Source organism: Falco rusticolus, chromosome 15 (assembly GCF_015220075.1).
Source record: "Falco rusticolus isolate bFalRus1 chromosome 15, bFalRus1.pri, whole genome shotgun sequence".
In the NCBI taxonomy this organism is placed as follows: domain Eukaryota; kingdom Metazoa; phylum Chordata; class Aves; order Falconiformes; family Falconidae; genus Falco; species Falco rusticolus.
The window spans coordinates 14,803,872-14,831,047 of record NC_051201.1 but is presented as its reverse complement, the minus strand read 5'-3'; the positions used below and the strand labels follow the sequence as shown (position 1 = coordinate 14,831,047).

At 35.6% G+C, this 27,176-nt stretch overlaps 1 protein-coding gene across 4 annotated transcripts in view; it reads left to right on the top strand.

The window, feature by feature from the left end:
- The window catches only part of ITFG1 (integrin alpha FG-GAP repeat containing 1), an 88,136-nt gene that overhangs the window by 20,228 nt on the left and 40,732 nt on the right, over positions 1-27,176 (top strand). For all 4 annotated transcript variants that reach the window (XR_005107683.1, XM_037409184.1, XM_037409182.1 and 1 more), the window contains 3 exons: positions 5,524-5,585; positions 7,630-7,714; positions 21,773-21,867. Coding sequence is in view for 3 of the 4 variants with exons in the window: in XM_037409184.1 (XP_037265081.1) it covers positions 5,524-5,585; positions 7,630-7,714; positions 21,773-21,867 (242 nt within the window). In the remaining variant the exon portion in view is untranslated. The remainder of the gene's footprint in view (positions 1-5,523; positions 5,586-7,629; positions 7,715-21,772; positions 21,868-27,176) is intronic.

The window sequence follows — 27,176 nt, the reverse complement described above, 5'->3', positions numbered from 1 at the left end:
CATGTAAACAGAGGAAAATTTGTAATGTCAATAGAGGAGAGTTAGCTTTAACTTGTCCTTAGGCTCTACGGCATTTAATACATTTTAATACAGTTGTTACCTTACCCATTCTGTCAATACACTGCAGCAGATTTGTAGTTCAGCACATTATTTACATATACCAATACGTACAGGCAGGCATGTTCATTACATGTAGGCGCGCACCTGTTCTTCCACATAAATGACAATTTTTTTAGGCATGTCTAGATTGTATGTATCTATGTTCTAATTGGGTATTGCCTTGTGCATTTTGATAGTGTTTAAAAATAGGGGCTTCCCCACTGCCCCTTTATTAACTTCATACTTCTGCAGTAAATGTGAAATCAAGCTGTAACGTAAGAATGTTGCTCAGGCCCTGGTGGCTTCTGAAGACAACTGTAGATGCTGAGGGGTTTAATTCCAAAATAAAGCCCTCTGACATTAAACAGAAAGGTCAAATCAGTCATTAGTGAAACGAATGCTCCATCTATAAATAGCACCATTTCTCGTAGCACTCAAAAGTGAAGGAAAATAACAAGGGTGATCAGAAGTGAACTTGGAGCAGATTCTGTATAGTTATGTTTTATTGCAATTTCCTAGTAGTCCTAGTAAGAAACAGCGATGTTTGGAAGTAAGGTTTGTAATGCTATCTACTTGATTTAGTAAGATTATCTGCAGTTTTCCAGTTGGGTGGAAGACTTCCACTCTCCCTACCTACCTCTACACTGAACTTTTTCTAACCTGCAGTTACATTTGCTTAGCCACTTCGGCAGAACTGAAGTTGTGGTGGAGCTGCTCTGGTATTCGATAACTTCAGACAACTTTTTTTCTTAGTGACCTAGCACTTGCTTTTGAAACATCCTTCCCAGCAAGGTCTCTTTGCTGTTTTAATTAAAATCTCCATCCAAATTTAGCCAGTTTGAAACAGGTTTTAGAAATGGCAACTGAGGTGGTTTTGTTGGTTTCCTTAATTGCTATTACTGTCCTTCTAAAACAGCCATCAGTAGTAAACGTACCCTAGACAGTGATTATGGAAACCTTCCCTTCCGTCGTGGCTGTGGACCATTGCCAGTGTTTGGATGCTTGACTGAGAGCAAGGGGCAAAAGGCAGAGGTGATGCACAGGACGTGGGAATAGAAGTTGGTAGGTGAGGAAGAAATCTAGGCGGAAGGTAGGGAGTTTAGATGGAGATGATGAGGAGCAAACACTGGATGAATTGCTGCAAGAAGAGCATATTAACAGATAGACTTAAAGTTATTGAAGGAGGACTGACCTAATGGCATGTGGAATCAGAGCAGCATAGTTGCATAAGACTGTGTTGAGGAGTCTGGGATTGTCTGTGTGAGGAATTCTGTGGGATAAGAACCAAAGACGGACCTGTTGTTGGGTGTGGAGCTGTTTGGTTGGAAACTGCCTATATGATTATTTCTGTATCTGAAGCAAAAAGGTTTTTCTTACAGGTTTATTTCTTACAAACTTGGAGAGAGCATTTGTTATTCTGAACTATGCAAATTGCCAAACAGTTATTTGGAGTGATTAAATTCCATTGCATTTTTACACTGCTGATACAAATAAATGTTTCACTTGCTTTGAAATCACTGACGTTCTTGATCAATATCAAAAATTACTTGTAAATATTAAGCATTCAATTTTATTTCAGTGCAAGAGGGTTTAATCACAGAAAAACACGTGTTAGAGACACGTAGCTTCTTAGAAGGCTTAAAGATAAAAAGAAGGACAATTGGCAATAACATACCAGCTGAATCGGTTCAGCAGGCTTTAGAACTAAAGGTGGTGTTGCTGTACCTGTACGAAGTTGTCCTATGGGAAATCACCATTTGTTGCTTTAACTTCGGAGCAGCGTGGCACTAGCTCCTCTATCCTATTTCTGGAAGATTTTCTGCAATCTGCCTGCCTTTGCATTTTACCCGTGCAGTGTAATATTACAGCAGCCTTGGAGCTGCTTTGGTGTGTTGGTTTCGTTGTTGTATATGATGTTATGTGCCTCAAGTTAGAAGAAAGAAGGAACGTGAAGAGGAACAAAGGGCAAAAGTAATTTACTAACTTTGAAGAGAAGCTGCTTTGGGGGTGGGAGGGAGTTCAGTGCAAAATAGGCATGTTGGTGAATTTAATCATTGTCAAGCTATTGTAGAGGGCCGTGTTCAGCCCTGATCTCTTGCAAACCAACGAGATGGTAGATTGCCTCCCCTGAAAACATAGCTGTATTTTCGTACTCTCCCGATGTGGAACAAGTGTTCCCACTAAAATACCTGGTTTGTACAGTGGCTGAACAAAGACTTTAAATCTAAAAGCACTTCCACATTTTTAACATAGTAAACATTTTAGATGCGTTCAATTATCATCTTTCTATTAGCTCTTTGTAATTTTACTTGCATTAAGTGTCCTGATTTATTCCTCCTACACTGCAGATAGCTAAATGTATTCTTTGATTTTTATTAAGTTGTGTGACATCCCAGCCACTGTGGTGTTCTCATGCCTTTTTTTTTTTTTTTTTTTTTTTCCCCCTCTCTGAGTTTAATGTTTATTTTAAAGCTGCTTTAGATTCTGGTCCTAACATCTGGGATTTCACATGCTTGTTGTTCCTTGCCTTCCTGTATTTCAATTCCCAGTGTGTCATATTTCTGAATATTTCTATGCACTTATTATGAAATCAGATTAGATGAGGAGTGAAAAACAACTACTATAATGTGCCTCAGACTAAGAATGGAAAAAAATTGATTTTTTCAATGCATAAGAGAAATCCATTGCAAATATCTCTCTCACTCTTTACATACTTTTACGAAATAGGTGTATGTGTGTAATATACAGTAACTGTATGTGCTCTTAAAAACAATTCACTAATACTTCAGTGAATTTATAATGGCTGTGTCTCAAAATTGGGGTTAGTACACTTGCAGTTTACTTAGCTGCTGTTGTTGCCTAGTCATGTTGAGTGCCTGACTTTCTGTGGACTGTTGTAACGCTCCCAGAGACGAACAATATGAAATGTCTTTTGTGTCAGACATAGCCATTGTGCTCTCTGAGGAGCTGTAACTGATAAATTTACTCTTTAATGCTCAAATGAAAGCAAGATATATTACTACTTAGAGATAATTCAATTTGTAGTGGTGCTTCTATGACTTCCCATTAAGACGTTAAGGATGTTAATTTCTCTTTACTGAAGAACCTCCGTTGTAAGGATGCTATAGGTGGTACTGGGTTCTCCGATCAAAGAAAAGATGTTTTGTTTTGTGTTTTTAATGAGAAGTTGTCGTAGTATGCTGCATTGGTATAGGCTTTTAAATTAAGAATAATTGTTAAATGAAATGCCACTGCATGATAAATTAGTCAAGAAACAGTGCTGTGCTGATTTTGCTGGTTTTATTTTTAATTAACTTTGGTAACCTTAAATGAATTGGAGCTAAGGACTTTTTAATACCCCCAGCATAACTGGTATCTACCTTTTGTATTTGGTTTTTCCACCCTAGAAGCATAACTATGTTGCATTATACTTGAGGCATTTATTTAACCTAGTAATAACCAACTGTTCAGAGCTGAATTTCTAGCATAATAATACTGGGTGAATTATGTCTGGTGTTGGCAGCTATGCCGTTTCATCCAGTTCTGGGAGAGATTCACAAAACACGTATAAACATGGCATTGCTAGTAGGAATGCTGAATTAATGCTCCTCAAGATCTCTCCTTGCCTAGAGGACTGTGCAGAGAGAGGATTGACTCAGCAAGTAAAGTTGAGGGGTCAGCTCTGCAGTGCGTGAATTGAACCGCTCGGCAGAGTCAGAGGTGTGGTGGGGAGATGGTTATAGTGCCAACAAAACGTCTGCTGAAGGTTAGGCACCCCGTCATATTTGCTAATCAAATGCTAGTCCTTTGCTGTCCATTATAACTAAGTGTTATGTTATAGTAAGAGCCCCTTGTGGAATAATCTATATATGATGTAGCCCATAACTGGCTGCTGGTTGCGTTACAGCTTGGACACACTACAGCCTCACTCAAAATACTTATATGAACCCCAAAAACTCTTTACAAAGATTTAATTGCATTTTGGCCTGTAGGAAAGTGAGTCACGGCATCTGTTGGTCCATGTTGCTCTTTCCCCCCTGTGAATGTATTAAAAGAGTTCTTGATGCTTTTCTAGTTCGTATCTGATAGTAACCAACAATATTGCACAAACTTCCTTCTACATCCAAAGTTAAAATTTTAAAGTTTATGTATGTTTTCTAAGTTATATCTGTGTTATCTTCAGATTGTTTCCATTACTTCTGTCTCTTGCCTTCAAGACATACTTAAGTGTCAATACAATTCTTTCCAATGAAGCACACTATTATGCTTTTCATGTGTATGCCCTAAAGGAAACTGCTATTTCAGGTATTCAGGGGAATAAAATTAAATGGTACAACTTTCAGGCTGTGGCAGGGGGACAGGGAGAAACCTGTAAGCAAAATCTTTGTTGGCTTTTTTGTGTGTATGTGGGCTGTTTATTTGTTTGGTGTGAGGGTTTATGGTTTGGTTAGGTTTAGGATTTTTTTTACCCTGAAAGACAATACCCACTATGAGCCATTTGAAGTTCCCTGTACAGCAGTCCTCCTGCTTATTCAGTAAACAACCTCAGGGTAAAGCATTAATGTTGTTTTTTTTTTAATTAAATCACTTTTTTCTGCCTACAAAGTAGCCATTGTGTTCTAACTCAAATAGTAGTATCTTAAATTGTGGAAGGGAAGTAGAACAATGAAAAAAATGCTTAAATCTAAAAGAGTAGTTTTCTTAAAATCTACTTCTTGACACTGGACTTCATAATTTTTTTTTCTAAACTTTTTTTTATTTTTACATAAAAGCTTTATAAAGCTTATTCTTCCCATTTTCCTAATTTTGGTGCTTTCCTAAATAGCATTGTCAGATAAATCCTCTGAAGCACTCATGCACTGTTTTGATGTTTAAGAGAATTTTAGTGTAAAGGAAGCCTGAAATATTTCTCTATTGCCTTTCCTGCTCCTGTGAACAGTATATCTGTTGCTTAATTCAACATATCCAAAATAAAAGGATGGTTGGCAGGTTTTTACTTTTAATTTTGACTTACTAAAAATAAAACTATGTATACTTTTTCCTAGCTTTGAGATCTGTCTCAGTCTTTACTATTAAGAAATGTTCTTCAGTGTGTGTATATATATAATATCCAGCACTTACTAGCTCTTGTGAGGCTAAATTAATTTATGTATAAACTATACAAATGCCAAAGTTGAGAGCAGAAGGTATATTTATTTATACATAAGAGTATGAGGGATGAAAACAGTTTTGGGGATTTTTGGTTTTTAATCTTTTGCTTAAAAATATATATATACAACTAAACATCACTGGAATATAATATATTTATAAAATATATGTAATTTAGTTTTAATGATTTGTATTATATATCTTTATTGATGATTAAATATTTGTATGTGTAGTCTAATGTTAAATATTTTATTTCTCTTACATTTTTCCTTGCAGATTTGTTCCTTACGACATCACCAAATCCACAAAACGTTCAGTTTGAGACATGGGTAAATAAGGTAAGAGGGGAAAACCCAAATAACCATTCTATTAAAATTCAGACAGGTTAAAAAAAATAATTGAAAACTCATTTGATATTCCTTGTTTCAGGAATGAATGGAAGTGATGTTGAGGCACTAACTGCACTAGTGTGTTTAGACTGCAGAATATCGCTAGCAATCTTTTACTCAGCAAGTTTCTCTGCAGATTTTTTAACATGACTACTAAATAAATCAATCAGACTGCCTTCGTACACCATGGCAGGCCTCCTGTGTCATCAGCAGTTCTGGGAGGTTACTGACACTTAGCGCGGTGATTTATGAAGAAAAGGCTGATCAGGGTTTTTTTTTTTTCTTCTTTCTGTCTCAGAGATTTGATTTCTTTAAGTAAGCTTTCTTAGAACTGTAACTTCAGGTCTCGGGTAAGATTTTGTGGGACAAAGGTTCAAAATCTCACTTCTAACCATTACAATATGTATGCAGGTTACGGTTCAGAAAATCCTGAGTCCTATTTTAACCAAGTATCACAAATGCAATTCAAGGTTGGGGAGAAATAGATCAATGGATTATTTTTATTTCTTCATTGAGATTCAGCTTTTGTATTGCCTAACCTAGCCATGGTCAGTGAAGAACCTCATTGTTAATAACAATTAGTGAAATGAGTTGATTAGTTGATTCTAGCTTTTATATAGACTTAAAAATGAACAATTTTTGACTTTGACAAATTTAATTCTTGGGGGATTGAGCATTAGTGACTACTCAAAGCATTTGACCTGTTTCCTATAGGTTGCAGTGGTGGGTTTTTTAAATTTTCTTACATTTGTTTTGGATTTATTCTTACAAAACTTGGATATGTGTTTCCAGATTCATGTATTCTAAATATTATCCTACATTATGTGTTTTGTATGCTTGCTTTTTTAAAAAAAAATAATTAAAGATAAGATTTGCTTATCTTTAAAAAGGAATTCTATTATTTGGAATCAATCAACCCAGCAAAATGTCATACAGATAAAATATATGTACGTATATATCCATCTTAAAATACCTTAATTGATCCATTAAAAGCACTTAAATTGCTCTACAAACCTAGACTAAGTAATTCCTTTCACTGATGCACCATAAAATGCTTTTAAAATGTTTGCCTAGACAATATATGCTTTTCTGGCCAACTGAGCCCAGAGCCTAGTCATCTTTTGTGCATGCAGATGATTTGCTTCCTGTCCCCCATCTGAGTCACTGTAAATTATACATCAACGTAAATATATATATGTCAAACATCCACATACTGTTTCTGGAGTTGCATCTTCAACAACATTGAAGCCTACTAGCTGAGTATGACATGAGTAAGCAATATGGATGACTAAACATAATCCACAAAAGAGAATGTCTTTAAGTATACTTCTGTGCTTAGCACTTCATATAAGCTGTTTGCAGCTTCTAGAAAAGTGGGCCTACAAAAAGGTTTTAAATGGTTTTGTTCCATTTGTGATCCGGTTCTATGATAAACAAGGATCCAGCACTCGTTTTTTTGTCTTTCTGACAAAACACTGGAATATGGTTTTCTGCAGGCTTACGTTTTATTAAGACGATTAAAACAATATCTAAACCAGACCTAATGTAAAATCAATTAATTTCCTAATTAGAAGGAAAATCAGAAGCTATTTTTAACAGGTGTGCAGGTATGGTTTTATATATTCTGTGTGTCTATAAACTCATACGTCAGTATGCATACCTGCACATTGGTGTTAATAATCACTTATTTATGATTTAGATTATATTGCTGAAATAACCCAATCTCTCCTTCCTTGTAACACAGCAAAATATATGGACAATTGTGTCTGAATATTACTATTACAGGATTTCTGTAAGATTCCATGAAGGATTAGAAATGGAAAAACTCAGTCCCTATTTTTAAAGAGCGCAAATTTTTTTCCATAGCTGAGATGTCTCTTTATTATCTATTTAAGCATGTTTTTATTTATATGTATATTCTTTGGTTCAAAAGTCAAACTTTATCACTTAGTCTGCAGTTCAGTTTTTCCATCATCTGTGTCCTGTTTGATAGGATGGGAACTTCTCTAAACTTGAAGAAACTGTGTATGCGCCTAGTGGTATGAAAGTTGTTGGACAGTCTGTGTTTGCAGATTTTGGTGAGTTATGTTCTCCTAAACTATCCTGAATGTTGCTTTCTTTTTCATATTTTGGTTAGCTACTCTAAATCTAAGAACAAATAAAGATGTTTAGCTCTAAATTATTTTTTTTTTTACTCTTTTATCTTCAAAGTGTTCTATCTATTTGACTGTAAACCTTGAAATATCTTGGAATAAATTCAACTACATTCAACTTTGGCTGTCCTAGTACATTTTGCATCACACACATCTACTTTTGAGTGCCACACTTAAGGACTGTTGCTTTGAGGCATGGTACAACGCCAATCTTATTTTATCAGACGTGTTTTGTTTGTCAGGATTTTGGTTTTTTCCCTAATCTTGTTCAGAAGATATTATTTGTGTAAATGTTCATCAATTCTTCACTTTTACATAAAATGCAAATTAATTAAATGACTTGAATAGATAAAGATTTTTTTAAATTTAAAGTCAGACTCCGTATTGGACCCAGAGTACAATTCTCTTGCTCTGTGCTGTCACTTAGAAGTATTATTAAGAGTTCTAGCAAAGCTGTTTACTGACATGTAACTAGAAGACACCTCTGCTAGATAGTTAATTATCCTTAGATCCTCATCTAGCAACTATGGATGGGTTTACAGATCCATAATAAATGAAATAAATTAGAAGCTGAACAACACTCAGAGTTCTTCTGTGAAATGTTTAACATTTTCCAGAAGTTTTTGTAAAATCTTTTACTGTTTTTCTACAAATATAAACACTTGTATATGTAATATCTGAATGAAAGAATAGAATACGTGTTTTGCTGTTAAAAATAATATTAAATGTGTTGGGGGTTTTTGTAACTATTTTCCAGGCTGATGTTGTGAATAGTGTATCTTAAAAGGTACTACGTAGAAATCTGTTGGGTTTTTTTAATTAGTATTTTTTTAAAACAATGGCAATGTGGAAAGCATTCTTTATGTAGGCTAATTTTATCTCTGTTAGGTAGCTAATGAGCCCAAATGATATATCATAATTGTAATTTATCATAGGAATTTTAATAAGCCCTGGGATACCTTTGCAAAGAGAAGTAGAACTGTTCAAATGTTAAAGTTTAAAATTTTGAGCGTGTGAATGAATTGTATACAGGGTGATAGAGCAGTGTGGTACATCCTGGTTTTGGTACAGCCACGATTATGAAAGACCACGGCTGGTATAGCTAGCTTAGCGGCGGGGGACTGCTGTTTTGGAGTTCCATCTCCCATTGTTTAATACCCTGCTCTGCTAATTATCATCGAATTCATCAGCAAAGCACTAGTGTGAGGCAGTAGTGGAGCAGTCTTTCTAATAAGAAGATGGAAGGGAGAAAAAACATGCAGGGACTTATGAAGGGCATGCAAGAAAACGTAGAGGGACAACGTATATGGCAAAGCAGATAGAGAGGTGAGGAATCATCAATATAATCTATGGGAGGAGATGCTGGCTTTTTAGAAGCTGACTATTTAGAACTGGTTAGTCTGAAAGATCTCAGCCATTTCATCTTTGAGAGAGCACCCAGCACAGATCTTGCAGTGTGAGGGTCTTGCTTCCTCTTCCTGAACAGCTACATACACACCATCATCTTTATCATCATTCCAGATCACTCAAGTTCATCCAGGGTGAAGGATGGGAAATGGTTTAATGGTCTTTCTGCCCATTAATTTTCCTAAGCGAGTGAAAAGAGATTGCTATAAGTATGTGTGTTTTGATAGAGGAACAAAGTTTATGCGGACAACTACAGGAATACTTATAATAGTGATTTCAGATTTACTACTGAGTACTATTATGACTTGAATTAATCTTTCTTCTGTTGTAACAGCGGGTAGGAAATAGAGTAGTGCATCAATTTTTTTTCATCTTCCCAGCATTAATTTAAAATAATCAAGACAACAAATAGCTATTTTCTCGTTGAATGAAGTTTTAGAGAACATTGTTTTAGTACCATATTCACTTCTATGTGTAGGAGTAATGAAGGGATATAATTCTAAATTCCATGTTCTTTATGAAATTCAGTCTGAAGGAGGTTGAATAATATACCACCACCACCAAAAAAATCCTCCCTACAGCAAAATAGTTCTGTGTAAGAGTGGCTATACAGTAATTAGTAGGAGGAAAAAAACTTCTAGTGCAAAGGAGGATCTTAGCTGAGTTCTGCTCATGTTCTTTATCATTCCAGTATTTTTAGTTCCGCACCAGTCTAACAATAAGGAGGCAAAATCTCACGCTACTAGAGTAGCACTCTATCAGAGTAACATTTACCCACTGTGCTTGTGCTATGTCTGCATATGTTTAGATACTTCAAAAGTTAGGCATTTATTATACAGATCTGCTTGTAGTGAGCTGAAGTTGAAGAAAATGCCTTACTAGAAATTGTTTGTCAGACCTGAACATCTCCTTTTCCGGTTTTCTGTTTCAAAAATGATGAAGTAATGATTGTCTTTAAGTCGAAGGAAGTTAAGGTATGATGGTTTGCAGTCTGAAATAGTAATTTGGTTATCTGTAATGGGGCCTGAAAGAGTTTTCATTGCACAACAAATCAAAATGGCACAATGAAGACTTAAAATGGGATGCATTAGAAGATACCAAAGTAGCTTTTGCCAAACTGTGTGTCATACAGTAAGCAGAACATACCATACCACGCTCACTCTGCGTGCTGCAGGCATCTTGACAGTTGGCACTAGAATGCAGCTGCTGTGACTAGAAACACGTCCAATATACAGTCACAAGCGTGTCAAAGTCTTACTTCTGTGTTGCCTACCTCTGTTTTCTTCTACTATCTCGACATTTTCTGTACCTCACAGCTGATGTGCCAGCCTTGCCACTTGCTAAAGGTCTCAAAGGATTCCATAATTCTCTGTGCTTTCATTCTCTGCCACTTCCCATTTACTTAACTGTGTGCATGTTAGACTGTGGAATGATGTCAGGGCCAGACATGAGCTTGGGGGAATATGTCACTTGTCCTGCCACCTTCTTACTTACCCCTACCTTTCTATTTGTATGCTGTTGCATTTCTGCAGTCCAAGTTTCTAATTTATTGATCGTACCTACATCTTAGCAAAACATGTTTTTAGTTTCAAAAGGCAACTTTATTGAACGTTATTTTCTGCTTCCAAAAGTTTTATTTGAAGTACCCTTTCCAGCCATCAGTGTTTACCTGTTGCTTGAAAAAATGTGGGAGCTTTGAATAACGTCCTGACTGAGAACCTCTAAAGGCGACTGGTTTTGGATAAGGTTTCCTTTCTTAAACTAAGCAGGTTGAACAACAGCTATCAAGCAGAAATTATTTAGATAAGTGGCACTGGAAAAAACAGCGATTAGGTGACTCATGAGAAATTGTCACAGGTGTTAGTGTAATCTTAGCACCAAGTGTTCCTGAAGTGCTGAAATAATAAAGATTATTTTTTTTCATGAGAAAGAAACACAAATGTATGTTTGTATACATCTACGTATAAATATCTGTAAGGTCGACTACGTTTCTGTGTATACGTCTGTGTGTATACCTGTATGTATATTTTAATGGAAAAATTTGCAAAAGCAAGTGTATCTATATCAATATGTGTATGGTAATGTAGTAGACCTTAGACTTCATGTCTAAATTGGAACCTTTAAAATAAGTAGCACTCCCCTCAGTTACATGATAACAATGATTTGTACCTTAACGTGACCAAAGGACAGGGAACAGTTGACAAATTTGTATTGCCCTTTTGAAAGTAAGTCAGAAATGCTTTGTGACACATTTGTTACAAATGGCATTTTAATTGATTAAGGTGAGCAGAGCCGGGCACTAGAGAATTCAGCACTTATTTGGCAGACACATTGCTCTAAATAAGTAAGGGCTGTTCATTATTACTTTTTCTATTCTTCTCATGTCACTATGGTAATTGCAGTGCAGTGGTTGCTATAGTAAAAATGATTAATCCTTCGTTGTTGTTATCTGTATGCTAGCAGAGGCTTTTTGTAAGATCTGTTTCTACTTTCTTTAGAGGAAACCATAGATGTTGGCTAGAATCCTGATAAATAATTGTAATTATAACGAGCTTTAATAATTGTCATTTAAAAAAGTGAAAAATTTTGTATTTGTTAAAGAAATTTAAGGATTTCAGTGAGATGCTCTAAAAATCACCAGTTTTTTAAGCAATGAGATGAATGTGGACCATACTTTGAACACACAAATATGCTGTTTTCTTGTTACTTTGAAGATTAATGAAATGTTTTTTTAAAGTAGTGACCCAGAAGCAATTAGTATTGAATATTGTGCTGTTTATACAGTCTATTAATTCATTTTTATAGGAATTTAACATTATAACTCCTATTCAGCTATGATTGGTTCAGCTGGATATTGGAGACTGATGAATCATCCTTTGTGATATCTGATCTAAGACTGTAAAAGTGTGGTGAATCAGCCACTGATTTTGCTTAGTTTAGGCAAAGAAATCTGTTGCAGCTTGTATGTGAAGAGAATAGAAGATAGCTTTTTGAAATCGAACTTGCTTATACAGTTGATAGTATCCTTCTGAGCTCATACAACACACTCTTTACTTTCTCAAGGTAGCATTTAGCCAACTTGACCTCAGCTCTTTTACTCACTGTTTGTTTTTTTGGCTGCTGCTGTGTCTTTATCTGTGTGGTCTTCCCTAATTTATGAAGTCTGTGTTTATTCCTACTATGCAAACTAGCTTACTTTTTGACAGAGCATGGATTGGGATTGTTCAAGTTCTGTCCGAGTCTTGTAGTGACGTGAACTCCGATGTTTCTGATATTTAAAATCCAATTATCCAACTAATAATCTTAAGACAATCTTCTCTGTTCTCCTCCCTACCAAGCAATTGAACTGCTTCATATATGTTCACTATTTGTATGACATGGTAGAAATTATCACTTTTCTCATAGGAAATGATAGCTCATTATTGCCAGTTAGTTGTTTACACAGGATAAGAGTGCTTAACCTCTGCATTTTTTTTAAAATCATTCATTGCATTGTGCAAAATGCATTTGTTGAAAGATTTTTTCTTTTTTAAAGTAGGGTTTGATTATCCTGCAGCTGGTGATATCTCAAATGCACTACTTTTCTGCCTGAAGTTGCATTTCAGTTTTGTAGCTTTTAGTTTTGTGTATCAACTTCATTTTAGCATCTGAATTTATTTATTTACTTCCTTTTTTTCAGAATGTTGCATCCTCAGATGTAGTAGCTGTATATCAAAGGAAAAATTGTAATGGTGCATTTCAGTAAATAACCCCTTTATAAAGCAATTGTCTTTTGAGCACTGCACTGTGAAAACATACTCCTGTATGTCCATGCTCCTGTAGTCAGTAAAAGGATTCTCAAAGAACCTTAAGATGCAGGAAGACAGTACTTCTGTGTTTGAAACGCTCTGCATATGAGCAAAACTGTTCTTACTGTGATCAGTTTGGTGAAAAAAACCATAAAAGCTGATGGTAATAAAGAATTCCGAATTACTTTAGATAAGGAAGAAGTTGTTTTAGTGACAGATGTATTTCAGTTCATCTGAAACAGCAGTGCATAGAGACATACCAAGTTAACTGCCACTTGTGTTTTGAGTCCATGAAAGTATGTTTAAAAGCTAAACCTGTCTTACTTGTTAATTGGTAAACAGCAATGCTGTTCAGTGATACCTTTTCATTTTAATATTTGTCCTATTAGATTTCTATCATTCTAGAAGAAGATCCTGTATTGAGGTTTATGGCCATAGCTATCTGTTAGTCCTTTGTCATTCCTTTAAAAAGACAAACAAAAAAACCCCAAACAAACAAAAAAGTGCAAATTCGTGTCCATTATAAATAATAGATCGTGTTGCTCTACATATGCACCCCATGTGACTGCCTTAGTAACTTAGGACAGGCATTAAGCTGAAGCAATTGTGTAAAGTCCATCTAGGAAACTTCTGAATACAGTGGCTTCAAATTCCTTTATTCATAGTCATCTTTGACCCCTTAGGGAGATTATTTTTCCATGCATCCATCCTTACTGTACATCCCTGTCATGTAATCATTTAGTATTTACCATCTTTTCATGTCATTCCTTTTGCTGTTTAAAGTGCTGCATTTCCTGATCTTTTAAGTCATCAATTCTGCTATGATATCCACAGAAATCCCACATTTCTGCAATGTTTCCCATCCCCTTGCGACTAAACTGTAGCTGCATACAATTGTGGCAATGGTATTACTGAAAATTCAAGTGGTATTTTCTCTAAAAAAGTTCTTGTTTTCCCTGAATTTGCACAAGATAAATCATAAATAATATAATATACAGTTGGGATTAAATTGTCTAATTTTGTTAAAGCATAACACCTCAGAGCATTTTAGCATGTCCTGGAAGCTGTGAGAGTGCTGTGTGGTGGGCTGAAACTGGCTGGAGTTACAGCCTTGAATGACCTGTGCTACTCAGTACTCTTAAGTAACTTAATATGTGTTCTTGACTCCCTCACAAATAGAAACACTAATTCTGCTATTCCTTTCTCTCCAAGTCTTTATTAGGACTTGGATACAGTGAGATTTTTTTTGTCCACTTAGTTTCAAGCGTAGTTCTAAGGCAGCATCCTTTTTGGGGTGGGGGCAGAACCTGTTTCCCATATTTTGCAAAGTCCTTTCACATGTTGCTGACAAATTCTAACATCTGGGAAAGAAATTGATGTTGTCTCATATCAATTTTTGTCAGTGGGGTTTGTACGTTAAGAATTACTTTGTTTTCTTTCCCATAATAAAATTAGGAGTGATGTGCGTGCCACTTACTTGTTCTTTGTTGAACTTACTCTCCTCAGGATTGAATTGTTCTTTGACACTGTTCATGGTTAACATAACAAGAACTCCCAACCCAATATTTAGTCATGCAAGTAGCTTGCTTTAATTAATGTTAATCCCCTTCATTTGTTAGCATGTGAAGGTTTAATGCCATATGAGCTTTCAAAATGCATAGCATTTGATAGTTCCAAACTGTACAGTTTTCAGCAGAAAATACAACAGGAATTTCAGTGCTATTTCTTGTTTAGTGTGCAGAGGAGGGGTGTCTTATTTTGTATTTAATCTGACTTCCTTTTCCTGCTTGGATTCCGGTTAGTACATTTGATAACGGTCTTTCTATTTAAGGTAGAAGACCACACTGTTGGATCAGAGGCAGCCTGGAAGTCTCTTTGCACAGTTTGCTGGCACGCTGTGTTGAAATGCTTTTCTTGCAGTGGAGGTGTGAATGTGGATTCTTTGGAAGGATATAGACAGATTTACAGTCAGGATTGATTTAGTGTGAAGGAAAGCGTTACAAGGTTTTCTTTAATGTCCACAGAACTCTGAGTCACGTGAGAGCTCTTTGCATCTGTTTTTTGAAGTTATGATTCACTTTTTCTAGAAGCAGCTGACACCGATTCTTTTAATAAAGCATAATTATCTTAGTAATCTATTATAATTGTCTCTGTCATTACCATCTCATTGAACACCTAAAGGCAGAGAGTGACAAAAGAATTCTAATCATTTTATTACTTCAGAAGATAAATTTAAGATAATCAGCTTTCAAACAAAATGAAGTTTTGTTTGAATATCAAACTCAGTTGTGCTGGTTGTAGTCGTCTTGTTTTGAGCACTACCATAACAGGGCTTTTTTTCTCATTTTCTTACTGTTCTTTAGAACTTTAAATGGAAGGCTCATGAGAACGGAGAATGAGAAGTGTGCAAAGCCGTGAGGGAGAGATGCTAGCAAGCTATATGCATGGAGAAAGAAAAAGCACATAAAGCTTCGTTAGGTTGTATTGTATTAAACAAGAGATGCCTTACGCTTATTTGGAAATCAACAGCAGAGAAAAACTTCTTGTCTTTTATTGTACTATGTTGAGGACTTGTTTTTCTCACTTTTTTGAAGGGAACTGTGAAAACTACATCGATGGAAGGTCTGTAATAATACAGGGACCATGGCTAATTTAGAATGTGTATTCTCAAGAGAGAACAGTAGGTGCGCAAGGCACGAGGACTTGTGGTATATGAAGTGTCTTGCTTTTGTGTAGCATGAGGTTCGGAATTATGAAAGCTAGACTGTTCTCACTGCCTTAGCCTGCATAGTTAGTTTGTTTCTGTTTTCCAGAAAACAATTTCTTTTTAACACAACTGTAGGAAGTTATAATAATCAGTCTATCATCTCAAAAAAAAGAAAAAAAAGTTGATTCAATTTTTGGTTTTACATGAGCAAAAGTAAGATTACACTGCAGCAGAACTATGTAGCTGTTTAAAAAGATTTGGAGCATACACCCAGTGAAAGCTGTTTTGCTCTTCTTAACTACAACTTTATCTTGCTATATTAGAAAACAGTTTTGAATTGAGTGATCACAGTACTTGTCATTTTCCCAGGTTCTGTTCTACTTTCAGAGCCCCTGTTGGAAAGTAAATTGTACAAGCATGTGCAATGAATCTAATAACCCTTGAACTTGGTTGCAAAATACCACTTTTCTGACACCTTTTTCTTTTTTAAAGGAATTTGATGATTTGGATCAGATATTTTTTGCCTGTGTTTACTCATGCTAAGTAAATTATATGCGTGTTTGCTTTAAAAGCATGTCTCTGATACAGCTTAGATGGGAAGAAGTTCATTATGTATGTAACTTTTTTTTTTTAAGAGTGTAAAAGAACGTCATAATTCATCAGCAGTCTTTGTTAAAAAAAAATACCACCACAATTTGGTAGTGGAAGGTTACTATTGTGACCTGTTGTAGGTTACAATACTATTGTATTGTAGGTCCTGCTGCCTATTTGCATATTTAGCCTAGTTACTTCATATGTATTTCTCTTTAATTATGGATGGATGTAGGTGATAAGTTATGAGACAGAATTGACTTGAGTTTGGGTTTGTTGGGTTTTTTTCCCATCACAAAAGATCTATGCCAATGTGAAATGATAATCCAGTTCAAATTGAAAGGGCTAAAAACTAATAGACCTGCTACAGCAATTTCTTAAACATCAGAGCTGAAACTACACAAACCCTAGTGCCACCATTACAAATTAGCAGACAGCACAACATCTACAAGAGGATGCGCAACTCAATGAGATGCCGGGACCTCAGGGTCAATGCATCTCTCGGAGTAGCTGCTGAGACAGTTTGCTGTTTGTGCATTTGTTTTAAAATGTGTTTATGCTACAGTACATTAGCATTGCATTTTGAATATATATCACTTTTTAATAACATCATGTTGTTCTTCTGATTTACAAGTTTTTTGCTTCTTTCTCCCACTCAAATTTACTTCTAGAACAGATTGAAAAAATGTGAGCTGGTTTTTTTGCAACTGTGAACATTCACAATCAATGTTAAAGCTTCAGCTGGAAGTAATTTTTCTCATACAATCTCTGTGTATGAGGTGTGCTCCCAGTGGTCTGCACAATCTGTCTTTTTGCTTATCTTGTTCTGGATTGGATTGCTAGCACTTTGCAGGCATGGCCAAGTGTTGGATAGGCGGTTTGGTATCTATGGTTGCTCTTTGAAATACAGTGAACAGTACAGAAATACAGTAAACAATGATGCTCACGTGATTCCTAGATGGCATAAGACTGCTAATTCTGTCTTTATGTATTTTGATATAAGTACGGATTTGCAGCTGATGAGTATGTGGGACTGTTCTTTTTCTAGCCTTTTCCACTGCCTATAAAAATTGATCTTTTTTAACCCTGGAGTTCGTCAGTATCACAGTCAAGCCAGAATCATGTGTTGAGAACGTGCAGGCTAACGGTTCAGGTTTTGTTTGTATGTCAAAACATGCTTTAAGTTGAGCGGTGCTAGCAAAGGACATTTGCAGTCCGGGGTATGTTGAGCCATACCTAGTGCTACAAATTACGTTGAAATTACAAGTCAGGATAACCTTGAGATTTCCAGCAACTTAGACTGAGATTGTTTAAAATCTGTGCGGTAATAGAAAGACAGACTAGTAGCCTCTAGGAACCGAGTGAAAACTCCAGAGGATCTACCGAAATACATTGCCTAGGTAGACCTAGGCTGAAGTACATTATTAAAGACATGTTACGCAAGGTATCTTTTTAAAATGTGAAACTAGTGCAGCTCATTTCAGCCGGTCTGATGGGTTCATCCAGCCGTTGTCACTGATGCACATTTTCTCACCTATGAATACCTAATTGCACTGGAGCAGATGTGAAAATGATATTCCTTTTTAATTTCTGTTTTCCTCCTCCTTTGTGGAAGAACTGAAATTCAAGATTAGAGTTTAAAATTGAAAGATGTTTATTTTAAATTGAGATTGAAACTGGGTATGAAGATGAGAAGAGCTAGCATTATAGGTCCAGGTTTGTTGTTAGTGAGATTGAGCTCTTCTATGAGCAGCTGCTGGGATTATTTTTTTGTGTGTGGTCTTCAATATCAGGAGAGTTGTGGCAAAGGGTTGTATTTCAGTGGGTGCTTCCAAGATAAGAATCAGGTAAAGATTTAGAATAATTTTTACTTTCTTTACAAACTGGGAAGGCTGCTGCATCAATTTGTTGGCTTCACGTAGTGCTTTTAACAAAGCTTCAGAAATACAGGAAACTTATTTCTAGTTATTATGGATGAGGGCGGTTTAAAATGGCAATGAATAGTGAAACAGTCCCTGCTTCAGCTTTGTGCTTAGGGCTGTGGTTTGGGTAGGTTTTTTTCTTCTTGGGATTTTTGAACAAAGATTGATGCAAGATTTTCATTTAAATAAATTATTCTACAGTTTTAGCTGATATTCTAGGTGAGTTTTATCCTTATTCTTTTTTCTTTTTGTAAAAAAATATAACTGCTGCAGTTGATTTGTAAAATGTTACCATTTCTGACAGTCTCTGATTTTTCTTCAGAAAACTGCTTTTGATCAGGTAACCTCAACAGTAAAAGATGGATCTGTAGATCATAAGATGTGCATTAGAAAAAAAAGTAGAGAAGTAGTAAGAGATAATAGTACGATAGAGATGAAGAATGTTGGGCTTTCCTTCTTTTGATTGCTACTTTTCTGTAGTACAGTATTTAACTAATTGTGGGGTTTTTTTAAACTACTCTGCTACAACTCAGAGGGTGTTTTTTCACTGATGCCCTGTTTCCAGGTAATTTCAGACATCTATGCCTAAGACAGATGTAATTATACTAACTTATTGGACTAATATGCTTGCATCTCATTTCTTTGTTATCCTTAAATTCAGCTGAGCACAGAGTGTAGAAAAATGAACCAACCAAAACAACAACAAAAAAAAAACCCCAAAACCCAACCAACCAACAACAAAAAAACAACCATGAACAAAACCAATCAAAGATAGGTATCTCTATCTGAAAAACTTTTCAAGGGTGGGTACAGCAATAATTCAAGATCTAGATGAGTTTAAGAATGATTCCTCAGACTCCTCATCTTCAGATTTTTTTCCTTGACAAAATCTATTTTCAAAATAAACTTTTTTCTTAAAACTATGCTATAAATTTCCAACAGATTTTTCTCTTACCTAACAAATTTATTTTTTAACTATATTTAAATATATGTTATACAGAATTGGAGAGAAATTACAACTGAAAACATGACCCTGTACTAAAAGTTACATAAATGGACCCGTAGGTTCTAGTCAAAGGAATTGGGGGAACTGTGTCCTTCCAATATGGAATATATGTCATATTATTTGCAGTTGCAGGGGCAAAAGTATGTTGTTTGATGCATATTTACCTTCTATTCATTCATTGATTGTACTGCATTATTTTAATCAAATCTTACTCTTAAACTTGTAATTTATCTGGAACACTTGCATCTGTAAGGTGGTGGCATTGTATTGAATTATGTGAAAGTTCCATCCTCTTACAGCCCTGTAGTTTCGTTATTCCTCAAAGCTACATAGATTTACTTTTTTTTTCCAATATATTGCAGCATTACTGAACGTTAATTATCAAGATTATCAAACTGAGTTATCAGCATAACAAGATGAATGTTCACAGTTTAAGTAGAATCAAACATTTTATATTCTCCTCTGCTCCATAGTGTAATTTAAAATGAGAACATCCTTGTCCTTTTCTCACAAAGAGCAAGAAAAGAGTTAGTAACTGAAGGTTCTTTGTCCTCATGTGTTACTGAAAATCTTCTAAAATTACTTTGGACTGAAACTTCTGTTAAATGTGATTAAAATGTGATTAGGGCTTAATTTAAATTTTATATTCACAGAACACTTCCGTGTCTGCAACTTAATTCTATTCTAGGAAACCCTTCAATATTGCCACAGTTTATAATTTGCAAATTGAGCAGTTTCTCCCATTTTAAGTTTAGGAAAAGCCTGCAGTCTAAACAATATTTAATTGTGGTTCATGTAAGCAAAATTAAAGTAAATAACGTTTTTTAATTGTTATTCTTGAATGATGCAGAAGGAGAACAAACAGCTTCAGAAACTGGTGCTGATTTCAAACTGGTTGAATTCAATAGTTGCTGTGATAGTTGCTCTATGCGGTGGTAGTTTCCTTTCCCATCTCTTTGGATGCAAACTTACTGGATTTCTATCCCCTAGGCTACTCGGCATCCAATATTGTCTATTTTTGATAACAGAACTGCCGTGATGATTTGGGAGGGCTTTAGTGGTGAGGTAAAATAATTCACCAGGCAGATGGGATGTAGGAGGGTGCTAAAGGTGTTTAGCTTTGTCATAGCTTTGTCACTTGGAGATATTTGGGGAAGTCTGGTATTTTCATCGCTCCTCCTCCCCCTTGTAACACTACTTTCCATCTCCCAGCTTCCTTATGTAATAAGGGGGGGAACCTAGAATACTTAACTATGCACAGAGAGAGAGGTACACACACGCTAAAAGGAGCTTCCGCTTCCTAGAAATATAATTTGGCAGGCTGAGAAAGCATTTCTTAGAGTACAGGTAAAGTTTGATGGAATGTTTAGGCTGTGGTCGGTAGTATATTGGGAAATGAATATGGGATTCAATGACTTTGGCAGATGGTCTAGGTTTTGCATATTAATGAAGGAGACTTCATTAAGCAACTTTACAAAATCCACTTAAAATATTAATACCAAGCTCCTCAGAACTGTATGGGCTAAGGGGCAATTTGAAAATATGATTTTTTTTATTACGATATGAGCTTTCATTTCATAGCTAGGAAAAGCGGATTCCTGAAATTTTCCCGAGCTGGGGCATACCATCTCTCGAGCAGGTCAAGTCTGGTTATACTCGGGACTTCAGCAGTAGTCATTAATGCAGCAATTAGACCTGCTGCTTTTTGGCTGCTTGCATTCAACTGCTTCTCTGTTCTTCCTTCTCAGCCCGTACAAGGTAACTTCTGGTGGTCTCCCTCCGAGTGGGGAGGCAGTGTATTCCTGAATATGCTAGGCAGGGCTGCAAAGCCAAAATGTGAACATAGGGATTTCTCCTGGAGTACATAATGAGCAGTTCATTGATTTCTGCCTGCCTCCCCGCCCCCCCCTCCCCCCCCCGCCATGCTCTGTCTGTCAGAATTCTGGATGCAAATTGACATTGCTTGTTTAAACATTAAAAGATCATTATTCTGCTAAAGGTTTTGGTAATACATGGATTAAAGGTGCTTGAAGAGTATTTTTTTCAAACTTGTAAATTACTCAATTTGCCTAATTCCTGGAATTTATTAGCCATTGCGTCAGTCAACTTACAGATTAAAATATTACATGTGACTCATGAGTCTTCTTAAAGTCTTGCTTGACAGCACAAGAGTTTAAAACTAGTTCAGAAAATTAAATAAGTTTGTATCGTGGACTTGTGATGGTGGATTTATATTAAAGATCATTTTCTTCCCTATGAAACACAGGGACTGAGTAAATTACTAAGCACTTATTCTTCTAAATATATCACATTATCTTTAGAAATAAATTTTAAAACTTTCTTTATATTCAGGGTCAAGATGAAAATACATCAACAAAGAAAATCTTCAAACAAAAGACCCAAATTAGATTAATAGTTTAAGGATTTTGAAAAGGTCTACTTTTATCTCATGTAATTTTTCACATTTTAAAAAATAATAAATTACAGCTGATTATCTCTTGCAAACAGGGTTTCTGATTTTGCAAATATAAAGCTGAACAGTCTTTTTTTCCTCTTTGACAGATGGGGACGGACAAAGTGAACATTTGTTACCAGTCTGTGAAGATAAAAAATGTCAAAAAAGTGCCATCTACTTAACTAAGCTAGGAATGAAACAGGTATTGTGAGTTTGGAATTGCAAAGACAAAGGAAAATACTGTGCGTTATGAAATAATATGATATAGGAAAATGATTTTTCAGGAAAGAAAAATTAAACTTCCTCACTGGTGATTATTTCATATAAGAGACTTTTATTTGTTTACTTATTACCTACCTAAAAAAATATGGGTTTGGTGGAACAGGTTGCATGCCCAGAATTCTATGTAATGGATAATTCTACTCAAGAAAATTACAGGTGTTTCCAGTGAGTCACTTTCTTGGTTACAAAACACTGCATTCTGAGCACCACAACTGCCCTAGCACAAGATGGAGATTTGCGCTGAGAGTTGGAAGCAGATCTAATTAATTCAAATAAGCTTCTTCAGTTTAAATAAGGGAGTTTTATGGTTTTTTTAAAAAATAATATATATATACACACACACACATATAAATATATGAAGTCGAAACAGCCCACACTTCTTACCCCTTATTTCTGCTGTCTTTGATTGTTATTAATTAAGTAAGTTTCCAAATGGTATATGAAGACTTGTTTAGGCTGTTTCTTCAGAACAGGTTTCTATTAGACTATTTCAGCTTAGTTTGGTCATGACGCTACTTGTTTTGAGAGGCATGGTCATAATTCATGTAATGGATTACTATATATCCATTTATTTTAAAGCGTGTGCTGATCTGTTTTAAGTATTTACAGTGCCTTGTTTTCTGGTAAAGTTACAGCTTATGGTAACCTAACCTAATGTTTGTTTGATGCCTTAATAAATGTTTTTACTAAATTGATATTTAGCAATGTGAAGCTAAAGGCCAAGGTGACCTATAAAGTACTTGCTTATACCCGACAGCAAAATCCACTGTAGTGTACTTACAGAAATTTATAATGTATGCCATACGTGTTTCTAACCTGGTTATGAATGGCTGATTATTCCTTTCCTGACAAACTAAAAGTAGATATTTTTTTTCATATAAGTAGTACCCTCTCTGAGTACTACTTGGCCCAAGCCAAGTTTATAGCGTAGATTTTCTTGTTTAAGGAATTAGACTTTCTAGAACACAGGCCATAGCATACTTCCTATTAGTGAGAAAATCACTCCGTATTGGAAAGGAAATCACGCAGTTACCAGTCAGTTACAGAAGTATAACTAGGATGGGATATACCGTGAGTGTAAGCAAACGTAACACTAAATTTGGTAATGTATCTCTTTCAGCCTTCTAATCTTAGCATCTCTGTTCTTAAAAAAGGATGTTTTCCTGTGCACGCATTGTTTAGTTGTTTGTGGGTTGGTTTTACTGTTTTGTTTTTGTGGCAGGGGGGTGTTTATTTTTACATTAATTCCCTGTGAACCCAGAATAGAGACAATGGATTTTAATGCTGCTGGATACACAGTGTTACAGTGAAGTTTGATTTACAGGTCATATAGCCTTTGTATAAAACAAGTGGATGCTCGATTCATGATACTTGCATTGCTTTCTGGTCAAAGGGGAGAACACAGGCTTCTGATAATACGCTGGTCATATTTCTGTAACAAGCTGCTTAGATTGCACTGTTGAGTAGTTGAGGTGCTCTTACATCAAAAGGCAACTGCTCTTTAGCTCTACAATTAGTTCCTCACTCTTGATAATATAAGAAGTAAAAGATGTTTGAGTTTTTCTGCTCAAGTAAATTTGAGACAGATATTCTCAATGAAAGTCATTTCACTGTAGAAAATCAGCCACACACAAATAGCATGTGCCATTGGGAGATACGAAGCTGTTACTTGTGAGTAGCAGATGACTGGGCAGTGCACTACTGAAAAGTTACATTATCTGCGTTCATTTCTGGAAGAAAGTGCTGCAGTAGTGGCAGAGGAAAGTGTGGGAAATTTGCATAATATCAGATTTTTTTCAGAGTCAAGTCGTTTATTATAACCTGCTCAGAAGTAACATTGCACGTAGGCAATTTTTCTGTTTGTTCATTATTTCATTTTTCTGATAGAGGTCAAACTAATTACAAATACAAACAGATTTTTAACATACCACTTTTGATAGTCATCAATATATTTAATTTTTATACTTGATTTAGCAATTTCACTGTATAGTCTCACTCTTAAAATAATTTCCAAGACAATTAAATTTGAGGTAAAAATTAGCAGCCAAATATTGTCACTTTATTTTAAAAAGTGAGGTATCCAATAGATTCTCATTCTACTAGAAAAAAAAAAGTATTAAAAAGTATTAAAAGTTACCTAGAAACGTTAAAGCAATTTTCCCTGCATATTTTTAGAATGACTTTTTAATTAAAAATGACAGTATCAAATGGCATGCAATAATGACTTGTTCTGGCCTAACCTTTTTGAAGAATTATATCTAGAACACTCTTTTCTTCCACTCTTAGACTCATCTAGAGGTGATGGACCTTTTCCTTTTAAAGCATTTTCTTTTTCCATTCTGAAACAGTGGAAAATGTCAGTATCTTCATTCCTATGTCTGCAGTTTTTCCCATGTGTTGCATGCCTCCCTCAGGTAGAAAACTATTCAAACATCTTACTTCCCATATTTATTTTCAAGTCAAAAAAATTTAATTTCACTGAATTTGTTCATTGTGAGATTAGATGACCCAGCTTCCAAGCTTTGACTAAATAAGTTGATCTTCATGAGAAACGATAGGCATAAATCCAACATAGTGGGATCAATTCCTTTTGTTTATTTAATAACTTTATAATTTTAAGGAAATAATAATGAGTCCTTGGGCAGAATGTTTCAACAAGGGATCCTCTTGAAACAGGTTCTTTGGGGAGCAGGTAGGTAATTATAACGAGTCTATGGGAAACTGAGAGATTGCAAGTCTTACTGAAAAAGTAGATGTTATATATCCATTATCTCTATTCAGTTTTTGCTGTAGGGTTTTGTGTGTCTTTGGTGGATTTGTTTGGGTTTTTTAAGTTGAGAATGTAGCAAATAAATCTGATTTTCAGAAATTTATTTTTTTAAAAGAAAATTAGTGATCTCAGCTCTGAAATACCATAAATTAGATGACTTACAAAAAATATTTTGACTATGGTAACTGGACCTGGTTCTGTCCTTCTTGCTTGTTTGTTCTGTCGTTTGATGAAACCAAACGAAAATCAGTTAATACAGTTCCATGGTGGTATGATGCATTGGGATGAAATGCATAGCAATCAGGTGCTGTGGAGAGGCGTGCAATGGCATGGCAGGCTTTGGAGTCGTTCTGGTAAGATCTTTGATGTCTGTCAGTCTACAGTGTAATTCTCATTATGTCTTTGGCACAGCTGGATGGCTACTGGAAAGCCAAGCAGATCTAGGAGAATTATTTCAAGAGTGATCTTTCACCACAAGTTTTAATTTATTTAATGATTTAATCTTTATAAGTATTAGAAATATCTCAGATAAATTTTCTTCTTTCGGATGATGGAGCAAAAGCAAAGGCCAACAAAATACATGAGTGACTTAAGGAGATACAGACCTACTAAGGTTTTAAAAAAATTTGCATGTTTCCATAGCAACAGAATTGCTGTCAGATCTGAAGTAGAATCTCATAAGCAGTTTCAGATGGTGGCAGGTGTTAGGACACCTCAGACTTCTTTAAATTCACCTGCAACAGCTACAGACTAATCTGCTAGCTGATTTAGATATCTTATCTAGATTCTGAAAATTAGACTGAGTTCTCCCTGAAATTTTTTTTTAAAGTCCCTGGTACTGTTTATTGTAGAAACTCGAGATATTATGATATTCTTAGAGATGACTAATCTTTCTTTTAATTATGCCAGTATTCGGTGTGATTTTTCATTAGTTTCCTGAGGCGAACAGTATTGTTTCAGTCCCTTCATTTGAGAGTTTCTTTGTGGGCTTGATGATTCGTATAACCTTTCTCTGTACAATAAAAAGGTCATGGCTTTATTCCTCTTATAAATCTAGCAGCTCTGGAGCAGAACACAGCAGTGCATCCTACAGCCAACCACAGGTCTTTGTGAAGTCATTCTCTAGGCTAGAGAAGTGTGTGACAGCATTGATTATCAGCTGCAGTTGGTCAGTGTTAGAAGTTCTTCTTCGTTCCTGTAGAACAGCATAAAGCAAGGCAGAGGGGATTGCAGTTGCTGTAGTCTTCATAAATCTGATTCTGCAAGATCCTCTCATCATTTCTAAGTTGCTCATCTTTCTCAAAGCAGCTATGGGGCTGTGAGCCATGTTCCAGCATCAAAACCATGACTTAATGGTTTGCTTACTTTTTTCTATCTTGCTAAATCAATGTTGGTGATTGTTGTCTTCCAGGCTTTGAGCACCATAAGTAATGGTGCAATGTATAGGTAATTTACTTAGTTTATTTTTATGCAATAGCAGCTGCTCAACTGTATATGGAATTTAGGTGACCTTCATACACACAGAGAGCCTAATGTATCCTGAAATTATGGGATTTATTTTTTATGTGCAGCTGAACTACAGCACACATGTACAGTAGAGAGGGAGCCCCCAGGGGAAAGGGCTTCTGTTGCTGTGGCCAGTTCTTTCAGGCCACTCTTAATACTTATCTTTCTGTAGAATGGGATAGTGTTTGTCGTAGAAAGGAGGAGAAACACTGGCATTTCCAGAAGACGTATTGGCCAAGAATGGGCTACCAGTTTCCAAACACATCTGACTCACAGCTGGCTCCCTGCCTGTGTTAGGTGGCCCGGGTGGGCAGCTGGCTGGCTGGGCCGTTTGTGCTTCATAGGTTTCTGGAAATAGTTTAAAAGTTGAGATGTGTTAATCCCAGAGTTTTGGCTCAAAGACCTTGCTAACAGGCTTTAGAGTAAGAGAAATGCCTTTCCTAATGTATAGAAGAATGCGGCCTTTGAAGGGATGAGCCCTTTTCAAGTCATGGGGTGAGTGCAACTAGTTTTAAATTTTTTTTCAACTGACTGAGATCTTTTTCAAAATGAAGAAGATGCTGTTTTCACAGGGCTGTAAACCATTCTGTCTTGTACTTGAAAAACAAATATTTAAAGTTTGAAAACAAATTTTTCAAGCACGTAAATAAAGATACTTTTCTTATTTTAGCCCACAAAAGCATTGATTGAAGGAGTAAAAGTATCTAAGTAAGTGTTTTAAGTAATGATATTAGTGGTGCTATGCAATGGAATTTAACCAAAAGGGAAGAAGTAAATCTTTTACTTCTGCAACTGAATCTTATGTGTTCATTTAAATTTTCTGTTAGACTCATTCCATTTTTCAATATGTTTTTTCATCTGATCTAGGTAACAGAAATCATGTGATCAGAAAACAGCAAAAAATAACTTTGTGTGTCCTCATTATACCCAGCTATTTCTATCTTAGAGTGAAA